At 46.1% G+C, this 20,310-nt stretch overlaps 1 protein-coding gene across 4 annotated transcripts in view; it reads left to right on the forward strand.

Moving 5' to 3' along the window:
• hivep1 (HIVEP zinc finger 1) overlaps positions 1-20,310 on the forward strand; it is a 49,448-nt gene that overhangs the window by 16,767 nt on the left and 12,371 nt on the right. For all 4 annotated transcript variants that reach the window (XM_077009513.1, XM_077009515.1, XM_077009514.1 and 1 more), the window contains exon 3: positions 17,817-17,870. In XM_077009513.1, coding sequence (XP_076865628.1) covers positions 17,817-17,870 — 54 coding nt within the window. The remainder of the gene's footprint in view (positions 1-17,816; positions 17,871-20,310) is intronic.

Consider the following 20,310-nt stretch of genomic DNA (forward strand, 5'->3'; position numbering starts at 1 on the left):
TCAATGTCAGTGCGCAAAAATACAAAATCAGCAATGGATCAAATAATTATTTATTATTGATGTTGTTGGTGGTGTTTTTATTTATATTTATTATTAATAATAAATATATTATTGAATGTAAGCTGTATGTGGACTTGGTTAACTATGCAGACTGGATTAACTGTGTGAACTGGGTTAATTATGTGGACTGGGGAAAAATCTTTTACAGTTTTTGTGGTTGTTGTGTTGGTTTGAATTTGTTTGTCTGGTCTTTTCTTAACAAATAATAGAATAAATATATAAAATATATATATATATATATATATATATATATATATATATATATATGTATACAAAATATATATATACATATATATACATATATATACATATATATGTATGTATATAAAATATATTCAGAATATGCATGCTACCCAAGTAATGACTAAAAGTCAGTCTTTGAGATAGGGTTTCTAACCATGCCAATGTGGCAATCCACTGAGCGAGGAGATTGGTCAACTTGTCAGATAGAGCTGCGTTGACCTTGCCTCGGTTGCACTCAGTAGTTTGGCTGCGACTCTTCACCTGGGCTGCATCAGTGCTTGACCCAGCGTCAGAAGCATTAGCAAATGGGTGCTTTGCATTATATGATACTTCAGACTGGTAGAACTCCTACAATAAACTAATTCCGCATTGCATAAGGTGCAAACAACTTTAGGCTTGTCAATGTCAATTAGGAAGCTTCTTAAAAATGAATTTTCCATGAAGCAAACCTGGTGGCTTCGTGGCTGCATCCATGTAAGTGCATGTGCAATTTGTTGTGGTAGTCTTTGTAATTCACAGGTTTGAAAACTCGTTCTCGCTCCCTACTGTGCAATTTGGTTAGGAATACAGCCGAGCTAAACTATCAAGGTGAATGTCATCAGTGTGCTTACCTATTTTGACCCAGTTCCCACCCCAACTTTAAGAATAGATTAATGGCGATATTTTTTATATCACCTGATAAGAGTATCACATTATCGAATGCCGTTTACGGCGATAACGGCCCACCGCTATTAGGAACTGAGGAGAATTGAACAGGTATGTGGTTGTGTGTTTACATACTGACAACCTACAGTGTACACATGTGTGTTTTTATTTTTACCAATTTTTTAATACATATTGATGGTTAAACCTCCCCAACAAAAATAGATTCTTATTTGGACAGTAAAATTTGAGTCAGTGAAAGAGCAGAACTTTTATTCTGTAGCGCCCCCTGCTGATCAGGTCTCTGTTTTCAGGCATCACATTGCAGTTAAAAATAGTTTTGTCCTATGGAATATTCTAGGAATCAGGACTACAGGCAGTCTGCTGCTCAGTCTTTGCTCAGTCTGAGGTGCTGTGCTGTTTCTGAATAGTGTGCAGTTGGGCTGAGGCTCCACCCCCCTCTCCATCCCTCCCTCTTTCTGGGGGAGGCGTGAATCATGGAGTAGACGAAGAGCTGCATGGTGCATGAGCCTGGGGCTTAGGGAACAGCCAGAGAGCCAGAGATAGTCATGGCCTTCAGAATGCGAGCACAGGCATGCATTCACACACACACACACACACACACACACACACACACACACACACACACACACACACACACACACACACACACACACACACACACAGCAGCAGCACACACAGCAGCACACAAATATGTGAATGCACACATACAAGCACCCACAAGTATGTACACACACACACACACACACACACACACACACACACACACACACATATACACACAAGCACCCACAAGTATGCACACACACAAACAAGCATACACACACACACACACACACACACACACACACACACACGCGCGCACACAAACACAGGTTTATATACCTTTGGCAATAAGGGCTTTCTCAGCTATTTCAGGGAGAGTATGTAATGTGATAGGATTTGTATGTATGCACTGTGTTTGTGGGAAAGAGGTGTTAAGAAGAGCTGGTTTTTATGTATGAGGATACTGTATGTTCTAGTGTCCTCAGCCTGTCAGCATGCAGTGTTGTACAGATGAGGTTGGCACCTGTGGTATTTATACTTCACTGCCCACTGATTTCAGTGCAATGTTCTCCATAAGCAACAGAAGTCTTGAATCGTCCTTTACATGCACATGCACACATCCATAAGTGACTGATTCATGATACATGATGGCACATTGTGTCCCGGCATGATGCTCAGTAAATGAGTGAAGAACAGAGGGCAAATAAAGAAGGAGAAATAGAGGAAGAGAGACAGATTGGGGAGGTGAAAATACTGCGTGAAAAGAATAGATGGGTTGAAAGTGTAAGAGAGACGAGAAGAGAGGGAGAGGAGAGGAGGAGAGAGGGATAGAGCAGAGGAGGGGAGAGGAGTAGGAGAGAGTGAGGGGAGAGAGGGAGAAGGATAGAGGGAGGGGAGAGGGAGAAGTGAGGGCAAAAGAGGAAGAGAAGGTACAGTGAGTGGGAGGTAAAGGTAGAGAGAGAGAGAGAGAGAGAAGGAGAGAGTGAGAGAACTCTCACACATGCATGTGTCTCATCTCAGTGGCTGCTCTGCTATCGTCGGTTACATAATGCGACTGATCAACACGGGAAAACTCAGAAGCATATGCACACACACACACACACACACACACACACACACACACACACACACACACACACACACACACACACACACACACACACACACACACACACACACACGGACACACGGACACATGGACACAGACCACACACATACACTTACATATACATACATACATACATTGACACATGCACGCACACACACACACACACACACACACACACACACACACACACACACCCATACACACACATGTGTGCGCACACACACTTGCACACATGCGCGCACACACACACGTGCACACACACACACATGCATGCGCACACATGCGCGTACACATAGACACACATGGACACACACCACACACATACACACACATGCGCATACACACACATGCACATTCTTAAACACACACACACACACACACAAACTTACACAGACACACCACATACATATACATACATACATCTACACATGCACACACACACACACACACACACACACACACACATATCCATACACACATATACATATACATACATGTCATGCGCACCACACACACACACACACATACACACACACACACACATGCGCGCACACACACACACACACACACACACACACACACACACACATGCGCGCACACACATAGCACGACATATGCAGTGTTCCTTATGCTTCCAGCATGCTTACAGAGCAAACAGCTAAATCACCCAAGAAACAAAGAAATATTTGTTTATTCACAGATTACACAATAAACAAAGTGACATTGATGGTGCATTAGCTGTTATAGCTGCTTTGGCAACCTGGTAAGGGAGTTATTTAGTGTCATGACCCCAGGGTGTAGCTGTAGTGCGCTTTGAACCAATCAGAACTGTATCTGAATATTTCTGTTTAGTTTAGTTTTGTTGGAGTTCACTGGATAGAGACTACGGATAGAGACTCATTTTTAAACGAGTCAGGGTTTTAACCAGCCATTTAATAGTGGGAATAACCACACTATTAGCACGGATGACATCAGCCAGATGTTGTGGTATGAACTGTATTTTGTGATGGAAGGTATATGGCACTAGAGCCCATTTCAACTGCAGCAGAACACTGAGCTCCCTCACACTGTGGCGTTATGGGTCAAGATGGTACCTATTGGCATTCAGAGACTCATGCAGTATGAGTCGTCCAAGACAATGCCAGTAGAACATCTCTGACACATGTACCACCACCGTGTCTTTAGTCCACTGTTGTCTTTGAGAAGGGAATGTTTTTACAATCCTCCAGTGTTCAGTTTCAGTAGTCTCGCATACATTCGTGATGTTGATGATGAGCCTTGATTTACATTGTTGCCTTAACCATGCATCTGCTTTGCAGACTCAGATATAATTCCTGACACTTGTCACAGTGTTACTGATATGACAGGTTGTGACCAGAGGTGGAAAGAGTACTGAAAAATTGTAATTGAGTAAAGCTATCATTACTTTGCATAAAATCTACTCAGAGTAAAAGTAAAATTACCCATCTCAAAATTTACTCGAGTAAAAGTACAAAATTACTTCATTTAAAATGTAATTTGAGTAAAAGTTACTTAGTTACTTTCAGTTATTTAATGCCTGGATGAATCATGAACCAAATTCAGCACAAGTTGTTTTAATCGATTTCAAAGTGTATTTAAGTGTGACGTGCGGGCAGGGCGAAGGACGAGACACGGGAATCCTTGCTTTCGAGGCAGACGTCACTTTTACTAACAAATAGATATTGCGCAATAGCGCACGAGAAACACACTCGAGTCACACAACGTGCAGACTTAGACAACGATGAGCACAGGACACTGCGCGAGCGCACATTAAATAGACAAACCACATTAGCCCCACGTGATTACGAGACGATTCACAGATGATACACATTATCACATGACATAGCCTTCACCACGGAGTTCCACAGACGCAGACAAAGCACGTGGACCACGTATACACACGCCCAAAGGGGAGGGGCCGGGGTCCTCAACGTGACAGACGCCCCCTCCAAGGGCACTACCCGTCCCGGGGTGCCAACAGGACCGAGTGCCCCGAACCCACGACGATGGGCGGATCCGACGCGCTCAGTCCTGCGTCTGGGAGGTGACCGCCTTTGGCGAAGCGTCCGTCACGAATCGCCTAGCACACTCTCCCTGGGAAGACCGGGGAAAAAACGTTAGACACATTGAACGGCACGGTCACAAACACACACACAGGCCATTAACACGAAGAGAAACAAACGGGAAAAATGGGTTTGGTATACACATGGGAAGACTCACAAACACTGGGACATACAAACACGTAACAGGCGCTAGGCTACGCGCCAGGAGGAGAGCGATGAGAGGCGAGAGGTCTGGAGCTGCAGGTGCTGCGTTGGGCAGTCCCCCTCCTGCTCTCGCTGCGAACCCTCCGCCGGGTGCAGCGCGGCTGGCGGACGTGCCGGGTGCAGCGCGGCTGCCGGACGTGCAGGGTGCAGCGCGGCTGTTCTCCGCTCCTGGTAGGTCGTAGGGACCTCCTCCTTCGCTCCCCGACCACGCTCTGGAGCGGGCAGTGTGGCCTTCTTCCTCGGCTTCCATCTCCTCTTCCTCCTCACTGCCCAAGCTCCAGCTCATCGGAGCGGCTGAACTCCCTCCCCGAGAGCAGTCCATAGCGCTCCCCTCGTATGGGTCCGAGGATGCGCTCACCGGCGGGCTGGTTCTCCCTTTGACGGTCCTCACGGAGCGTTCTGATGTCACCGGGCTACCCTCGTCCTCCGTGTAAGGTTCACTGTCCGTGTACTCGGACACGCTCGAGCACACGGACGGAGGGTAGTCCTCCTCACCTTCCCTGTAGTCGATGGGAGTAGCGGAGTATCAGGAGGAGGGATAGTCCCCTTCGCCCTCACCGTGGTCGTCTGCAGAAGAGCCCACGGACGGAGGGTAGTCCTCCTCACCTTCCCCGTAGTCGACGGTGGGAGCGGAGTATAAGGAGGAGGGATAGTCCCCTTCGCCCTCACCGTGGTCGTCTGCAGAAGAGCCCACGGAGGGAGGGTAGTCCTCTTCCTCCTCGTCGCCCTCCTTATAATCCACGGTGGGGACGGAGTAGACCGAGGGAGCCGGGTCCACTTCCCCGCTGTAGTCCACGGTGGAAGCTTTGCCCACGGATGGCGGGTAGTTCTCCTCCTGCTCCTCCTCAGAGTCCCCCTCCCCAAACTCGCTCTCCGGGGTCGATGAGGTGGCGCCGGCGACACAGGCTTCCACCCTCGGAGGCGAGAGGGCGCGGGAAGGAGACAGGTGTAAACGGAACTCTTCCGCCATGCAGGGGTCCTGGCACGTACGAGCCGCGGCCAGCTGAGCAGCACATTCCGGGTCCTGCTCCAGTTCTTCCAGCGTGGGCGGGGTCTCGTGGCGCGGGGGGGGGGGAGTCCCTCTCCTTCTTTCTCTCCTGGACACCCACCCGCAGGGGTGAGAGCCTCTGGCCGGGAGAGGGGCGCTTCTCCAGCCACACCTGCACGGCTGTCCGGCAGTATTCCTCCGCTAACTCGGGAATTGCCGTTTCCCGAGCCGTGCAGAGCAGGTAGGCGCACTCAGGATCTCCCTTGAGCTGCGCCAGAGTCGGCGGGGCTTCACGGCGCTGGGGGGAGGAAGACGTGCGGTGATGCCGCTTGCTGGGGTGCTGTGCCTTCTTCGGCCGGGTGGCATAGCCTGGCATTCTGTCGGTGTCTCTTGAACAGCTCGTCGTTCTGTGACGTGCGGGCAGGGCGAAGGACGAGACACGGGAATCCTTACTTTCGAGGCAGAGGTCACTTTTAATAACAAATAGATATTGCGCAATAGCGCACAAGAAACACACACGAGTCACACAACGTGCAGACTTAGACAACGACGAGCACAGGACACTGCGCGAGCGCACATTAAATAGACAAACCACATTAGCCTCACGTGATTACGAGACGATTCACAGGTGATACACATTATCACACGACATAGCCTTCACCACGGAGTTCCACAGACGCAGACAAAGCACGTGGACCACGTATACACACGCCCAAAGGGGAGGGGCCGGGGTCCTCAACGTGACATTAAGTGCACATCCAAACTTGCAAAAAGATCAGCTGGGCTCAGGAACATACTTCCTCACAGCACAAGGACAGTCACAACCAGTACCATAAAGTGCAAACAATTTTCAGTCCTACTGTCCAACGGACAACACTATGATAAGAATAAAGAAATTTAAATTACAAATTATTCAAAAAACAAGATGCACACAAAATTAAGTGCCCACAAGATGCCACAAATCAAACTAAAATGCAACAGGATTCCACTACTCACAAAAAAATGCCCACAGGATCCCACATCAAAAATTTAAAAAAGCTCATAGGATCCCATAATTTAAAAGTAAGTGCTCACGGGATCCAACTATTCAAAATACAGTGCCCACTGGATCCCACTTTTCACAATAAAATGCCCACAGGTTGCCACAACTCAAAATAAATAAAATATAAAATGACCACAGGATTCCATATCTCAAAATAAAACAAAATGTGCACAGGATTCAACTATTCAAAATACAGTGCCCACAGGATTCCACTTTTCACAATAAAATGTCCACAGGATCCCACAGAACCTGATAGATAGAAGATTTAAAGATTTAAACATCTCATCCTTTTGGGGAAAAAAGTGCACCGGATTACGACCTGATTATGAGACAATGGAAAGGGTGCGCGCAAGGCAAGGCCATGCAATTGGCCTTCAGTTCTGGGACTCAGAAGTTTAAATTTCTGCCTGCATTTAATTTTTCACCATCAATATTTTTTTACTCAGTAATGTGAGGGCGTTCAAATGTAGTGAAGTAAAACTACTTGGGTCAAACTTTTACTCAAGTAAAAGTAAAAATTACATATTTCAAAAACTACTCAGAAAATTACAAATTAGTCATAAAAAGTACTCAATTACAGTAATGTGAATAAATGTAATTAGTTACTTTCCACCCCTGGTTGTGACTGACAGATTGTGTGCCCAATATGACTGATACGACTTTGACTGATAGGACTGTGATTGATACTGTGACTATTATGACTGATTGATACAGTGTGACTGATGGGACTGGGACTGATACCATGTGACTGATACAGTGTAGCTGATAGAACTGGGACTGATACAGTGTGACTGATATAGTGTAACTTATAGGACTGGGACTGATACAGTGTGACTGATATAGTATAACTAATAGGACTGGGACTGATACAGTGTGACTAATTTGTGTCTATGTGACTGATACAGTGTGACTGATATAGTGTGACTAATATAGGACTGGGACTGATACAGTGTGGTTATTACTGTGACTGACAGTGTATGTTTTTGGCAGAAAGTTCTGGTTGTCTAGAGTTTATTTGTTCTTTGAGTAAAATATAAACGTGAATGTTTGTGTCTGTGTGTGTTTTGTATGTGTTTTTATGTGTCTGTGTGTGAAAGTGTTTTTATGTGTATTTCTGTTTGTATTTGTATGTTTTTATGTGTATTAATGTATTATTGTGAGTTTATGCATGTGTTTTTGCACGTATGTTTGTGTATTTCCATATGTGTATGTTTGGGTTTTGTGTATATGATGACATTATTGACATTTTAAATTCCAATTCTTTTTATTTTGGAGTAATACTGTTTTTTATCTATTACTTGTACACAGATGGCATTTTATTATTGATAAACACCTGTGTTCGCCATAACCCTAACACCTTAATCCTAACACCCTAACACCTTAACGCCCTAACCCTGGATTGAACTGAATTTACAAAACAGTGAATAACAATGCGGGTGCAGAGGCAGTGGGAGTCATGGGTTAGGGTTAGGGGTTAGAGTTAGAATTAGCAGTGTGTTCAGCATGTGTGGAGTATTTCATGATGGCTGTTCACTGTGGCAGTGTTTCATTTAGTTAAAGTTCATTTAGAATCAAGCAGGAGTATTAGGGCTGTCTATCTTTTGCTGGATTTTTTGCTGGGGTTTCCTGTCATCATAATCCTCTAGTCTGAACACAAATTTGCTTTAGTGTGCATTTGCTAATGAGCTACCTCTCTACCTCTCTACTTCTCTAGCTCTCTCTCTCTACCTCTACCTTGCCAACTCTCTACCTCTAGCTCTCTAGCTCTAGCTCTCTACCTCTTCAATGAACAGTAATATTGGTAAAACTATTATCTAAAGCCCAGACTCTTCTACAACATAAGAGCCACATCAGTAAAATCTGTGATTTGGAAACGCTTTCTCTTTCTCTTTTCTCAAGAGGATGTTAAATGCAAATGATTTTTTTAACTGGACAAGTTGTAGTCTCCCAGGACAAGTGCTAGTCTCCCAGGAGAAGCAGACACTGATGAATAATTCAACTGGACAGCTCACAGATTACATTCATTCATAAACAGTAAGGGGTTAGCATTAGGCTTTAAGGGTTAGGGTTAGGGGTTAGGGTTAGTCAGTTCAATCAGCTCACATGGAAAGGGGCAGCAGGGATCCTCACCTGGAGGGATGTGTTCTGGGGTAATAAAAGTCTCTTCCATTTTAAACAAAGCAGCTGTAATTATTCAGCGAACCCTAACCACTAACACCATGAATGTGTAGCTGCTCTCTCAATTCCTTATTAATGGTGTCCATATCCATTTAAGCTTTCAGGACCTTGCAGTATGTGTGTGTGTGTGTGTGTGTGTGTGTGTGTGTGTGTGTGTGTGTGTGTGTGTGTGTGTGTGTGTGTGTGTGTGTGTGTGTGTGTGGTGCTGGATTAACAAGGCTAGACATGGGCACCCTGCACTCCCCCTCTCTTCTCCCTGCCTCTGTCTCCCCTCTCTCCTCTCTCACTCCTCTCTTTGTCTCTCCTCTCTCTCTCCTCTCTCACTCCTCTCTTTGTCTCTCCTCTCACTCTCCTCTCTCACTCCTCTCTGCCCCCCACACAAGCTGTATCAGTTTCTCACCAGCAGCCCACACAGTCTCAACAATCAGCAGTGCTGTCTGCCGCTACTGCTGCCCCCCCACACACCACAACACACACACACACACACACACACCACAACACACCATAGCGCACACACACACACACCACACCATAACACAAACACACACACCATAACACGCTCAACATAACATAATTATTCCCTCACACATACGCACAGTGCTGTCTGCTGGTAGTCTTGCCCACACACACATACACACAGTGCTGTCTGCCGGTAGTGCTGCCCACACACACACACACACACACCCACACACCCTCCCCATTGAGGCCACCACATTCATCAGCATACTGCAGGTATAAACACACACACCCCACACACAGAATTACATATGCACACACATGCAAATGCACAGAGAATATTGGCAATGTGTTAGTAATATAATTATGATAGACGGCATGCCTTGTGGTTGGTATTGGAGTGATGTATAATAGTATTAACTATGTATATACATAACTGTTCCTCTAATACTAACTCTAGAGGAACAATTATGTATATACAGGGGTTGGACAATGAAACTGAAACATTTTAGTGTGGGAGGTTTCAATACTAAATTGAACCAGCCTGGTGGCCAGTCTTCATTAATTGCACATTGCACCAGTAAGAGCAAAGTGTGAAGGTTCAATTAGCAGGGTAAGAGCACAATTTTGCTCAAAATATTGCAACATTATGGGTGACATACCAGAGTTCAAAAGAGGACAAATTGTTGGTGCACGTCTTGCTGGCGTGCGTCTGTGACCAAGATAGCAAGTCTTTGTGATGTATCAAGAGCCACTGTATCCAGGGTAATGTCAGTATACCACTAAGAAGGACAAACCACATCCAACAGGATTAACTGTGGACGCAAGAGGAAACGGATGTTGGGGTGCTGACCGGGATTGTATCAGAAAAACAAAACCACAGCTGCCCAAATCACGGTAGAATTAAATGTGCACCTCAACTCTCTTCCACAGGGTCAATATACACGGTCGGGCTGCTATAGCCAAATTTTTGGTCACTCGTGCCAGTGCCAAACGTCAGTTTCAATGGTGCAAGGAGTGCAAATCTTGGGCTGTGTACAATGTGAAACATGTACTCTCTGATGAGTCCACCTTTACAGTTTTCCTCACATCGGGGAGAGTTACGGTGTGGAGAAGCCCCAAAGAAGCATACCACCCAGACTGTTGCCCAGAGTGAAGCATGGGGGTGAATCAGTGATGGTTTGGGCTGCCATATCATGGCATTCCTTTGGCCCAATACTTGTGCTAGATGGGCGCGTCACTGCCAAGGACTACCGAACCATTCTGGAGGACCATGTCCATCCAATGGTTCAAACATTGTATCCTGAAGGCGCTGCCGTGTATCAGGATGGCAATGCACCAATACATACAGCAAGACTGGTGAAAGATTGGTGTGATGAACATGAAAGTGAAGTTGAACATCTCCCATGGCCTGCACAGTCCATCCATCCATCCATCCATCCATTATCCGTACCACTTAATCCCGCTAGTCGTGGTCACAGGGGGCTGGAGCTAATCCCAGTATCTCCGGGCGAAGGCAGGGTACACCATGGGCAGGTTGCCAGTCCACCACACGGCCAACAGACATGCACACACTCACACCTATGGGCAATTTAGAGTGATCAATCAACCTACCATACATGTCTTTGGACTGTGGAATAAAACCAGAGTACCCAGAGAAAACCCACACAGGCACAGGGAGAACATGCAAACTCCACACAGAGCCGCCCAGACCAAGAATCGAACCCAGACTGCCTCGCTGTAAGGTGACAGGCCTGCACAGTCACCAGATCAAAATATTATTGAGCTACTTTGGGGGAGTGAGTCAGGAAACGTTTTCCTCCACCAGAATCACATAGTCACCTGGTCACTATCCTGCAAGAATTATGGCCTAAATTCCCTCTGACCACTGTGCAGGACATGTATATGTAATTCCCAACCCAAGATGAATTGACGCTGTATTGGCTAGTGTGTGTGTGTGTGTGTGTGTGTGTGTGTGTGTGTGTGTGTGTGTGTGTATTAGTGCTGTCAATTCCAGGTGCCACGATTAAAAGTCCTCACCAGGATTTTGCTCAGGCTTCCTGGTGTGACGTTTGGGCGCAGCCAAGGACGAGACACAGAAACCTCGGGTTGCAGAGCAAACGACACTTTAATTTCAACAAGTATTGCGCAATAGCGCACGTAGAACATTGAACTTGACACGGAACGTGTAAACATTAGACAACGACGAACACAGGACACTGCGCGAGCGCACATTAAATAGACAGACCACATTAGCCCCACGTGATTACGAGACAATTCACAGGTGAGACAGATTATCACGCGACATAGCCCTCACCACGGAGTTCCACAGACGCAGACAAAGCACGTGGACAACGTATACACACGCCCAAAAGGGAGGGGCCGGGGTCCTCAACGTGACAGACGCCCCCTCCAAGGGCACTACCCGTCCCGGGGTGCCAACAGGACCGAGTGCCCCGAACCCACGACGAAGGGCGGATCCGACGCGCTCAGTCCTGCGTCTGGGAGGTGACCGCCCTCGGTGAAGCGTCCGCCCTTGGTGCTCCTCCTGCCCTTGCTGCAAACCCTCCACCGGGCGCAGCGCGGCTGGCGGACACGCCTGGTGCAGTGAGGTTGGCGGACGCGCCAGGCGCAGCGCGGTTGGCCGACGCGCCAGGCGCAGCGCGGTTGGCCAACGCGCCAGGCGCAGCGCGGTTGGCCAACGCGCCAGGCGCAGCGCGGTTGGTCCCACCCCTCGGTGGGCCGTACGGGAATCCCTCTTCGCCCGGGGATCTCCCTCCGGACCTGGCAGTGGGAGTGGCTTCCTCCGCTTCCATCTCCTCGTCACTGCCACGGCTCCAGCTCATGGGCTGCCCCGAGCTGCCACCCCGGGAGCAGTCCATGTCGCTGGCTGGGGAGCGCTCGAGGGATGAACCCGCCTCTGGACTCCTCCTCCTCTTCACCGTCCCGGCGGACAGTTCCGAGGAGGGAGGGCTCTCCTCCTCCTCCGTGTAGGAGCCCTCGGACGGAGGGTAATCCCCGTTCTCCTCTTCCTCACCGTCTTCCTCGGGGTATGCGGAGGTCTCCGACGGGGGGTACTCCTCCTCATCGTAACCTTGCTCCTCGCCTTCCTCCACGGTGGTAGAGGGACCCACGGGCGGAGGGAGGTAGTCCTCTTCCTCGGACTCCTCCTCCTCCCCGTAGTCTACGGTGGACGCATCGTCTAACGACGGGGGGTAGTCCTCTCCCTCTCCACCGTAGTCCACCGTGGAGGCGTCGTATAACGACGGAGGGTAGGCCTCCCCCTCGTCCAGCTCCTCCTCCTCGCCTGGGGAGTCCCCCTCCCCAAACTCGCTCTCGGGGGTACTCTTCGTCCCGCAGAGCGCAAAGGAGCCCACCCGCAGGGGTGAGGGATCACTGGATGAAGAGGGGTGGTACTTCCCCCAAAGCCGCACTGCCTCCTGGCGGAGCTTCTCCGCCACCTCGGGGTCGTGGTGCTCCCGCGCCTGACGCAGCAGGGACGCACAGATCGGGTCCTCCTCGAGCTGCGCCAGCGTTGGCGTGGTTCCCTGGTGCGGGGGTGTGTTCTCCTCCTCCCTAAGCTCGCCCTCTGGTGGCGTACCTGCCCCGTAGAGCTCGGGGGCGCTTACCCGTATCGGCGAGCATTCCCGGGAAGGCCAGGGATGTCTCTCCCGCCACACCCGTACTGCTGTCTGGTGGTATTCTTCGGCCAGCTCGGGAATAGCGGTCTCCCGAGCCGCGCACAGCAGGTAGGCGCACTCCGGGTCCTCCTTGAGCTGCGCCAAAGTCGGCGGGGCTTTGTGGCGCGGGGGGGAGGAAGAAGAGTGGTGGTGCCGCTTGCAGGGCTTTTTCCCCTTCTTGGGCTTGCTCTTGTAGCCTGGCATGTTGTTGTGTCTCTCAGACGGCTCGTCGTTCTGTGACGTTCAGGCGCAGCCAAGGACGAGACACTGAACCCTCGGGTTGCAGAGCAAACGACACTTTAATTTCAACAAGTATTGCGCAATAGCGCACGTAGAACATTGAACTTGACACAGAACGTGTAAACATTAGACAACGACGAGCACAGGACACTGCGCGAGCGCACATTAAATAGACAGACCACATTAGCCCCACGTGATTACGAGACAATTCACAGGTGAGACAGATTATCACGCGACATAGCCCTCACCACGGAGTTCCACAGACGCAGACAAAGCACGTGGACAACGTATACACATGCCCAAAAGGGAGGGGCCGGGGTCCTCAACGTGACACCTGGATTGTGTTGATTCCACTAATTTTACCTGGATTGCTAATTAGAAAATCTAGCAAGCTTGAGGACTTTTAATCACGGCACCTGGAATTGACAGCACTAATATATATATATATACAGTGGGTTGCAAAAGTATTCATACCCCTTGAACTTTTCCATATTTTGTCACATTACAACCACAAACATAAATATATTTCACTGGAATTTAATGTGAAAGACCAACACAAAGTGGTATACAATTGTGAAGTGGAAGGAAAATTATACATGAATCAACATTTTTTTTACAAATAAAAAACTGAAAAGTGCGATGTGCAAAATTATTCAGCCCCCCTGAGTCAATACTTTGTGGAGCCACCTTTTGCTGCAATTACAGCTGCAAGTCTTTTAGGGTATGTCTCCACCAGCTTTGCACATCTAGTGACTGAAATTCTTGCCCATTCCTCCTTGCAAAACAGCTCAAGCTCAGTCAGATTGAATGGAGAGCGTTTGTGAACAGCAGTTTTGAGATCTTGCCACAAATTCTAAATTGGGTTTAGGTCTGGACTTTGACTGGGCCATTCTAACACATGAATATTCTTTTTTTTAAACCACTCCATTGTAGCTCTGGCTTTATGTTTAGGGTCGTTGTCCTGCTGGAAGGTGAACCTCCGCCCCAGTCTCAAATCTTTTGCTGACTCCAACAGGTTTTCTTCCAAGATTGGCCTGTATTTGGCTCCATCCATCTTCCCATCAACTTTGACCAACTTCCCGGTCCCTGCTGAAGAGAAGCACCCCCAGAGCATGATGCTGCCACCACCATATTTGACAGTGGGGATGGTGTTTGCAGAGTGATGTGCAGTGTTATTTCTCCGCCACACATAGCGTTTTGCATTGTGGCCAAAAAGTTCAATTTTGGTCTCGTCTGACCAAAGCACCTTCTTCCACATGTTTGCTGTGTCCTCAACATGGCTTCTGGCAAACTGCAAACGGGACTTCTTATGGTTTTCTTTTAACAATGGCTTTCTCCTTGCCACTCTTCCATAAAGACCACATTTGTGTAGTGCACGACTAATTGTTGTCCTGTGGACAGTTTCTCCCACCTGAGCTGTGGCTCTCTGCATTTCATCCAGAGTCCCCATGGGCCTCTTGGCTGCCTCTCTGATCAGTGATCTCCTTGTTCGGCCTGTAAGTTTAGGTGGACGGCCTTGTCTTGGCAGGTTTACTGTGGTGCCATACTCTTTCCATTTCCGGATGATGGATTGAACAGTGCTCCGTGAGATGTTCAAAGCTTGGGAAATCTTTTTATAACCTAAGCCTGCTTTAAACTTCACCAAAACCATATTCCTAACCTGTCTGGTGTGTTCTTTGGACTTCATGATGCTGTTTGCTCCCCAATATTCTCTTAACCAACATCTGAGGCCGTCACGGAGCAGCTGTATTTGTACTGAGATTAGATTACACACAGGTGGACCCTTTTGAGTCATTAGCAGTCATCAGGCAACTTCTGAATGCAATTGGTTGCACTCAGGGAAAATGGGGCTAAATACTTTTGCACGTCGCACTTATTAGTTTTTTATTTGTAAAAAATGTTTTGATTCATGTATAATTTTCCTTCCACTTCACAATTGTATACCACTTTGTGTTGGTCTTTCACATTAAATTCCAGTGAAATATATTTATGTTTGTGGTTGTAATGTGACAAAATATGGAAAAGTTCAAGGGGTATGAATACTTTTGCAACCCACTGTATATATATATATATATATATATATATATATATATATATATATATATATATATATATATATATATATATATATATATACACACACACACACACACTGTTCCACACTGTTCTGTTCCGGAACTTGCATAAACAACTGATGCGGTCGAGTTCCGAATCGAATTTCCCCATAAGAAATAACTGAAAACCGAATAATTGGTTCGAGCTCCGAGACTTTTTTGCATTGAACTCCGAATATGTTGAGCACTGAGGCCAGGCCCGTTGACAGTCTTGCTGGGGCCCGGGACAAGAAAATTTCATGTGCCCTACATACTGTACATTAAAAGGGGTTGATAACATGTTTATTCAGCTAAACATGAGATTTGAAATGTAAGCCAACATTTAGTACATTTAACCTGTTTTCGGCGTCGGCGACTCTTCCCCTGGGCTGCATCATTGCTTGACACAGCGTCAGCAGCATTAGTAAATGGGTCTTTTGCGTTTAAATGGTACTTCAGACTGGTAAAACTCCTACAATAAACTAATTCCGCATTGCATAAGGTGCAAACAACTTTAGTCTTGTCAATGTCTCCATTAGGAAGCTTCCTAAAAATGAATTTTCCATTAAGTAAACCTGACGACTTTGTGGCTGCATCCATGTAAGCACACGTGCGATTTGTAATTCACAGGTTTGAAAACTCGTTCTCGCCCCTACTGTGCAATTTGGTTAGGAATACACCCGAGCTAAACTATCAAGGTGAAAGTCATCATAGTTTGCTTACCTATTTTGACCCAGCTCCCAACCCAACTTTAAGAATAGATTAATGGCGATAATTGTTATATCGTCCGATAATAGTATCAAATTAATGAACGCCGTTAAAGCCGATACCGGCCCACCACTAATATACACACACACACACACACACACACACACACACACACACACACACACACACATACACACACAAACAGGATTTTCCCTTGTGTTACGTCAGGATGCCTCGTCGAGTAATTCTGTCTCTGTCTCGTGTGTTCTCCCCGTCAGCTCAGCATCTGAGTTGCTGGTTTCTGTCTGCGTGTTCGTTCTTTGTTACCACCATACCTTAGTTCTCCCTTGTCTTGTTTACCTTATTTCCTTATAAATTCTTTTCGCCTGTTCCCTGCCCGCATCATGTTGTGTTCCTGGTATTTAGTTTATATGTACGTGTTCTATGTGTCGTTTATCATAGGTAGCGTTTCTGTTCTCTTGCTGTAGTTTTATTCATTACAGTGTCTTTTAGCTTTGTATGTTTTCCTCTGACCGGCTTTTCGTGTCGTGTCTGTTATTTATTTAATAAATACATACATCTCCTGCACTCGCGTCCCGCCTGCCTAGTAAATTATTACAGGTGTAGTGAAGGTTGTGGTGTGGTGTGGTGTGGTGTAGGTGTAGGTGTGGTGTAGGCATAGTGGAGGTGTGTTGTAGTGTAGGCTTCTTGTTTCCTTTGATGCTGATTTGTTGTTATTTTGTCTTTTTCTAGTTTGTTCAGTTTTGACCACTTTGGCTTGTGATCACTGGTGTGTGTGTGTGTGTGTGTGTGTGTGTGTGTGTGTGTGTGTGTGTGTGTGTGTGTGTGTGTGTGTGTGTGTGTGTGTGTGTGTGTGTGTGTGTGTGTGAGAGAGGGAGAGAGAGAGAGAGTGCAACACACACACTGTATTGGCCAGCTTTTATGATGATCATTAATTCCACTGCGATGTTGAACGTACTCATATACAACACCCTCCCACACAGGGAGAGACTGAGAAAAAACTAAATGTCTCTTCCACATATGAAAATAAGAACATGTCCCTTTGTGATGTGATATTTATATAAAGATCATTCTGTTTATGGATTTTTCATTTATTTGTTTTTACTTATTTGTTTGTTTGTTTATTTATGGAATGGCAGTCATAATTTGTACACGTATTGGTCAACTACAGAATGGGAACAAAATGTGTGATTCTTTTTTTGTTAAACTGTATTCACTGTTATTTCAAAATGTGAAAATATTGCAGACATGTGAAGTGCTTTTAATTTTCTACTGTCTGAGATATCAGTTTGTAGCACAGATGTCCCTTGAATTATGTTGCAACAAAAGCAAGCAGGTGAAACTTAATTTGAAAGATGGGGTCAGTTCCATAAATTGTCAAAAGTTCTATCTTAGTATTTGATGGTTTCAAATACCCTCATCAAAAATTTGTGCCGTTACATCCTCATGAATGTATATATTGTTTCAGAAGATCTAAATTGTTTTATGTTGTTGTGTTCCAGATAAGATTGAAGAGGCCCAGAAGGAGCTGAACGAGCCCAGCGGAGCTCAGAAAGGTAATCTGCTCTCTGCCCTTGCAAAAGTGACAGACTGAAGGTCAAAGGTTAGGGCTAGGGTCAAAGTGCTGAGTGTGCACATTATTCACATGTTGCTTATGATGAACACACACCACAGATCTTATGAACAACCTACAAGTCCTGTCCCTGTAGGTTATGACCATTTTTTGTGTTATATGGCAAAATAGAAAATAACTTGAATTAGAATAAATTGTAGTACAATTATTACTAGTTTGACAACATTTCCAAAAGATTCTGCTGTGTGGATATGTGTTTGGGTATGTATGTGGGTGTTTGTGCTCTAGTGATCTTCATAGACAATTTATTTACATTAGTTCATTTTGTGGGGCACAGATTTCCTGTGCAGAAGTGGTAGTTAAGAGTTCTGCAGTAGTATTGTTTCTGTAGTAATAGGGTTTCTGCAGTAGTAGGGTTTCTGCAGTGCTATGGTGTCTGCAGTAGTAGGGTTTCTGCAGTGCTATGGTTTCTGCAGTGCTATGGTGTTTGCAGTGCTATGGTTTCAGCCGTGCTACAGCGTGAACAGACACTTTCACAATGCTCCAGTGCAGGGGTGCCCACAAGTTTTCAGCTTGCGAGCTACTTATAAGATGACCAAGTCAGAAAGATCTACCTCACCCCGAGTGTGGCGAACATAAATTGTTGACGGGGGGCGAATGTAATTTGTTGACGGGGGTGGGGGGGGGGGGGGGGGGGGGGGTGGCAAACCCTCTCCAGTGTATTAGGACTACTCTGTGCTGAGTGTGGAGACACGCCAGCAAGTCTGGCACAGGTAGCTGAGTCTAGGATTTACAATCCTAACCCTTCTGAAATTAACACAGTGATTCCACTAGACATGCAGTGATTCCACTAGACATGCAGTGATTCCACTAGACATGCAGTGATTCCACTAGACATGCAGTGATTCCACTAGACATGCAGTGATGTCACTAGACATACAGTGATGTCACTAGACATGCAGTGATGTCACTAGACATGCAGTGATGTCACTAGACATGCAGTGATTCTACTAGACATGCAGTGATGTCACTAGACCTGTCAGAAACACTAATCCTGAAGGCACGAGTTACAGGACACAAACACTTCAGGATGTTCACTGGTGTCGTATTACCAAAGTAAAAGTTACAACAAACAAGATCTTGCTGAGAAAGCAAATTGGGGGAACACCCCCAGGGTTTGCAGGTTCAGTCCTGTTTATATTTTGGGAACTCTGGGAATTCCCTGAATGCCCAGGAAATGGAGACCAAGTAGAACTAACCACAAGCTCTACTGCTCCATGTCCTGGTACCAATCAGAATGAGTGAGGGAAACCCACTATGAACACACATTCTCAGGTTTGTCAGTGCACTCGTCTTCACAAAATATTTTAAGGCTGGAAAACCATGAATGGTTGTGTTAGGGTTAGTATTTACTAGTTAGTAGTTAGTATATAAATTACTAATTAATTCTTCTGTAAGTTTCTTGAGCCTACTTAAGTGTGATTCACTTCATGCCAGACATTGACTTAAGAAAAAATTAAATATATATTAAGCAGTTATTGCTTGGGGTCCATAGATTAGGTATTCCTATCCCTAATATGCCATCTCTAATCCTAACTGTATCTACCTAATAGGGTAACCATAACCTGAATAGGGTATTCCTAATCCTAACCTAACCCAAATCCCAGTTTCACCAGCTTCAGCCAGTTGCACGCACACACACACACACACACACACACACACACACACACACACACACACACACACACACACACAAATACGCATACACACACACACAAAAACCCATTATTAAGAGAGCACGGGAAATATGGTGGAGGTATAAAATGAAAGAGACAGAAAGAGAGAGAAAACAGGGCAAGAGAGGGATGAAGAGAGAGATGGTGAAAGTGAGAGAGAGAGAGACAGAGGGACAGAGAGTGGGTGTCCAACATAATGATGCGTGGGATCCAGAACCCAGAGAGAGAGAGAGAGAGAGAGAGAACTTCCTGAGCCCAGAGTCCTGTCTTCACATTAGCTACTGGGAACATAATGAAAACACAGCGCTGAACTGCTTTCTGAAGAGGACGGATTCATCAGCTGACAGAGAGTGATGTTTCTGCATCAAATTAACTTAACAAGGTATTTTATGGGAAATCTTGGTAAAATAATTTTCGATGTGTAACAAGGTTGTTGTTTATTTATGTACTGAATTGATAATTTTTAGTTAGAACTGCATCCAAACTTGCACAATAACTGCAGAATAATTCGTTTGGAAAAGGAGAAGAAATCTTCAGTAAGAATAAGCATTGGGCAGGAAAATTAGAGAGGAACTGGTGTGTGATGAATGGTTGTGTAATATATCCAATTGATCACGTAATGCTGAAATAAAAAAAGCTGTTTTATTTGGCTCTGGAGCATCATCTGTCTTTTTAAGCCATTTGAAT

The sequence above is a fragment of the Brachyhypopomus gauderio genome, chromosome 6 (assembly GCF_052324685.1).
Source record: "Brachyhypopomus gauderio isolate BG-103 chromosome 6, BGAUD_0.2, whole genome shotgun sequence".
In the NCBI taxonomy this organism is placed as follows: domain Eukaryota; kingdom Metazoa; phylum Chordata; class Actinopteri; order Gymnotiformes; family Hypopomidae; genus Brachyhypopomus; species Brachyhypopomus gauderio.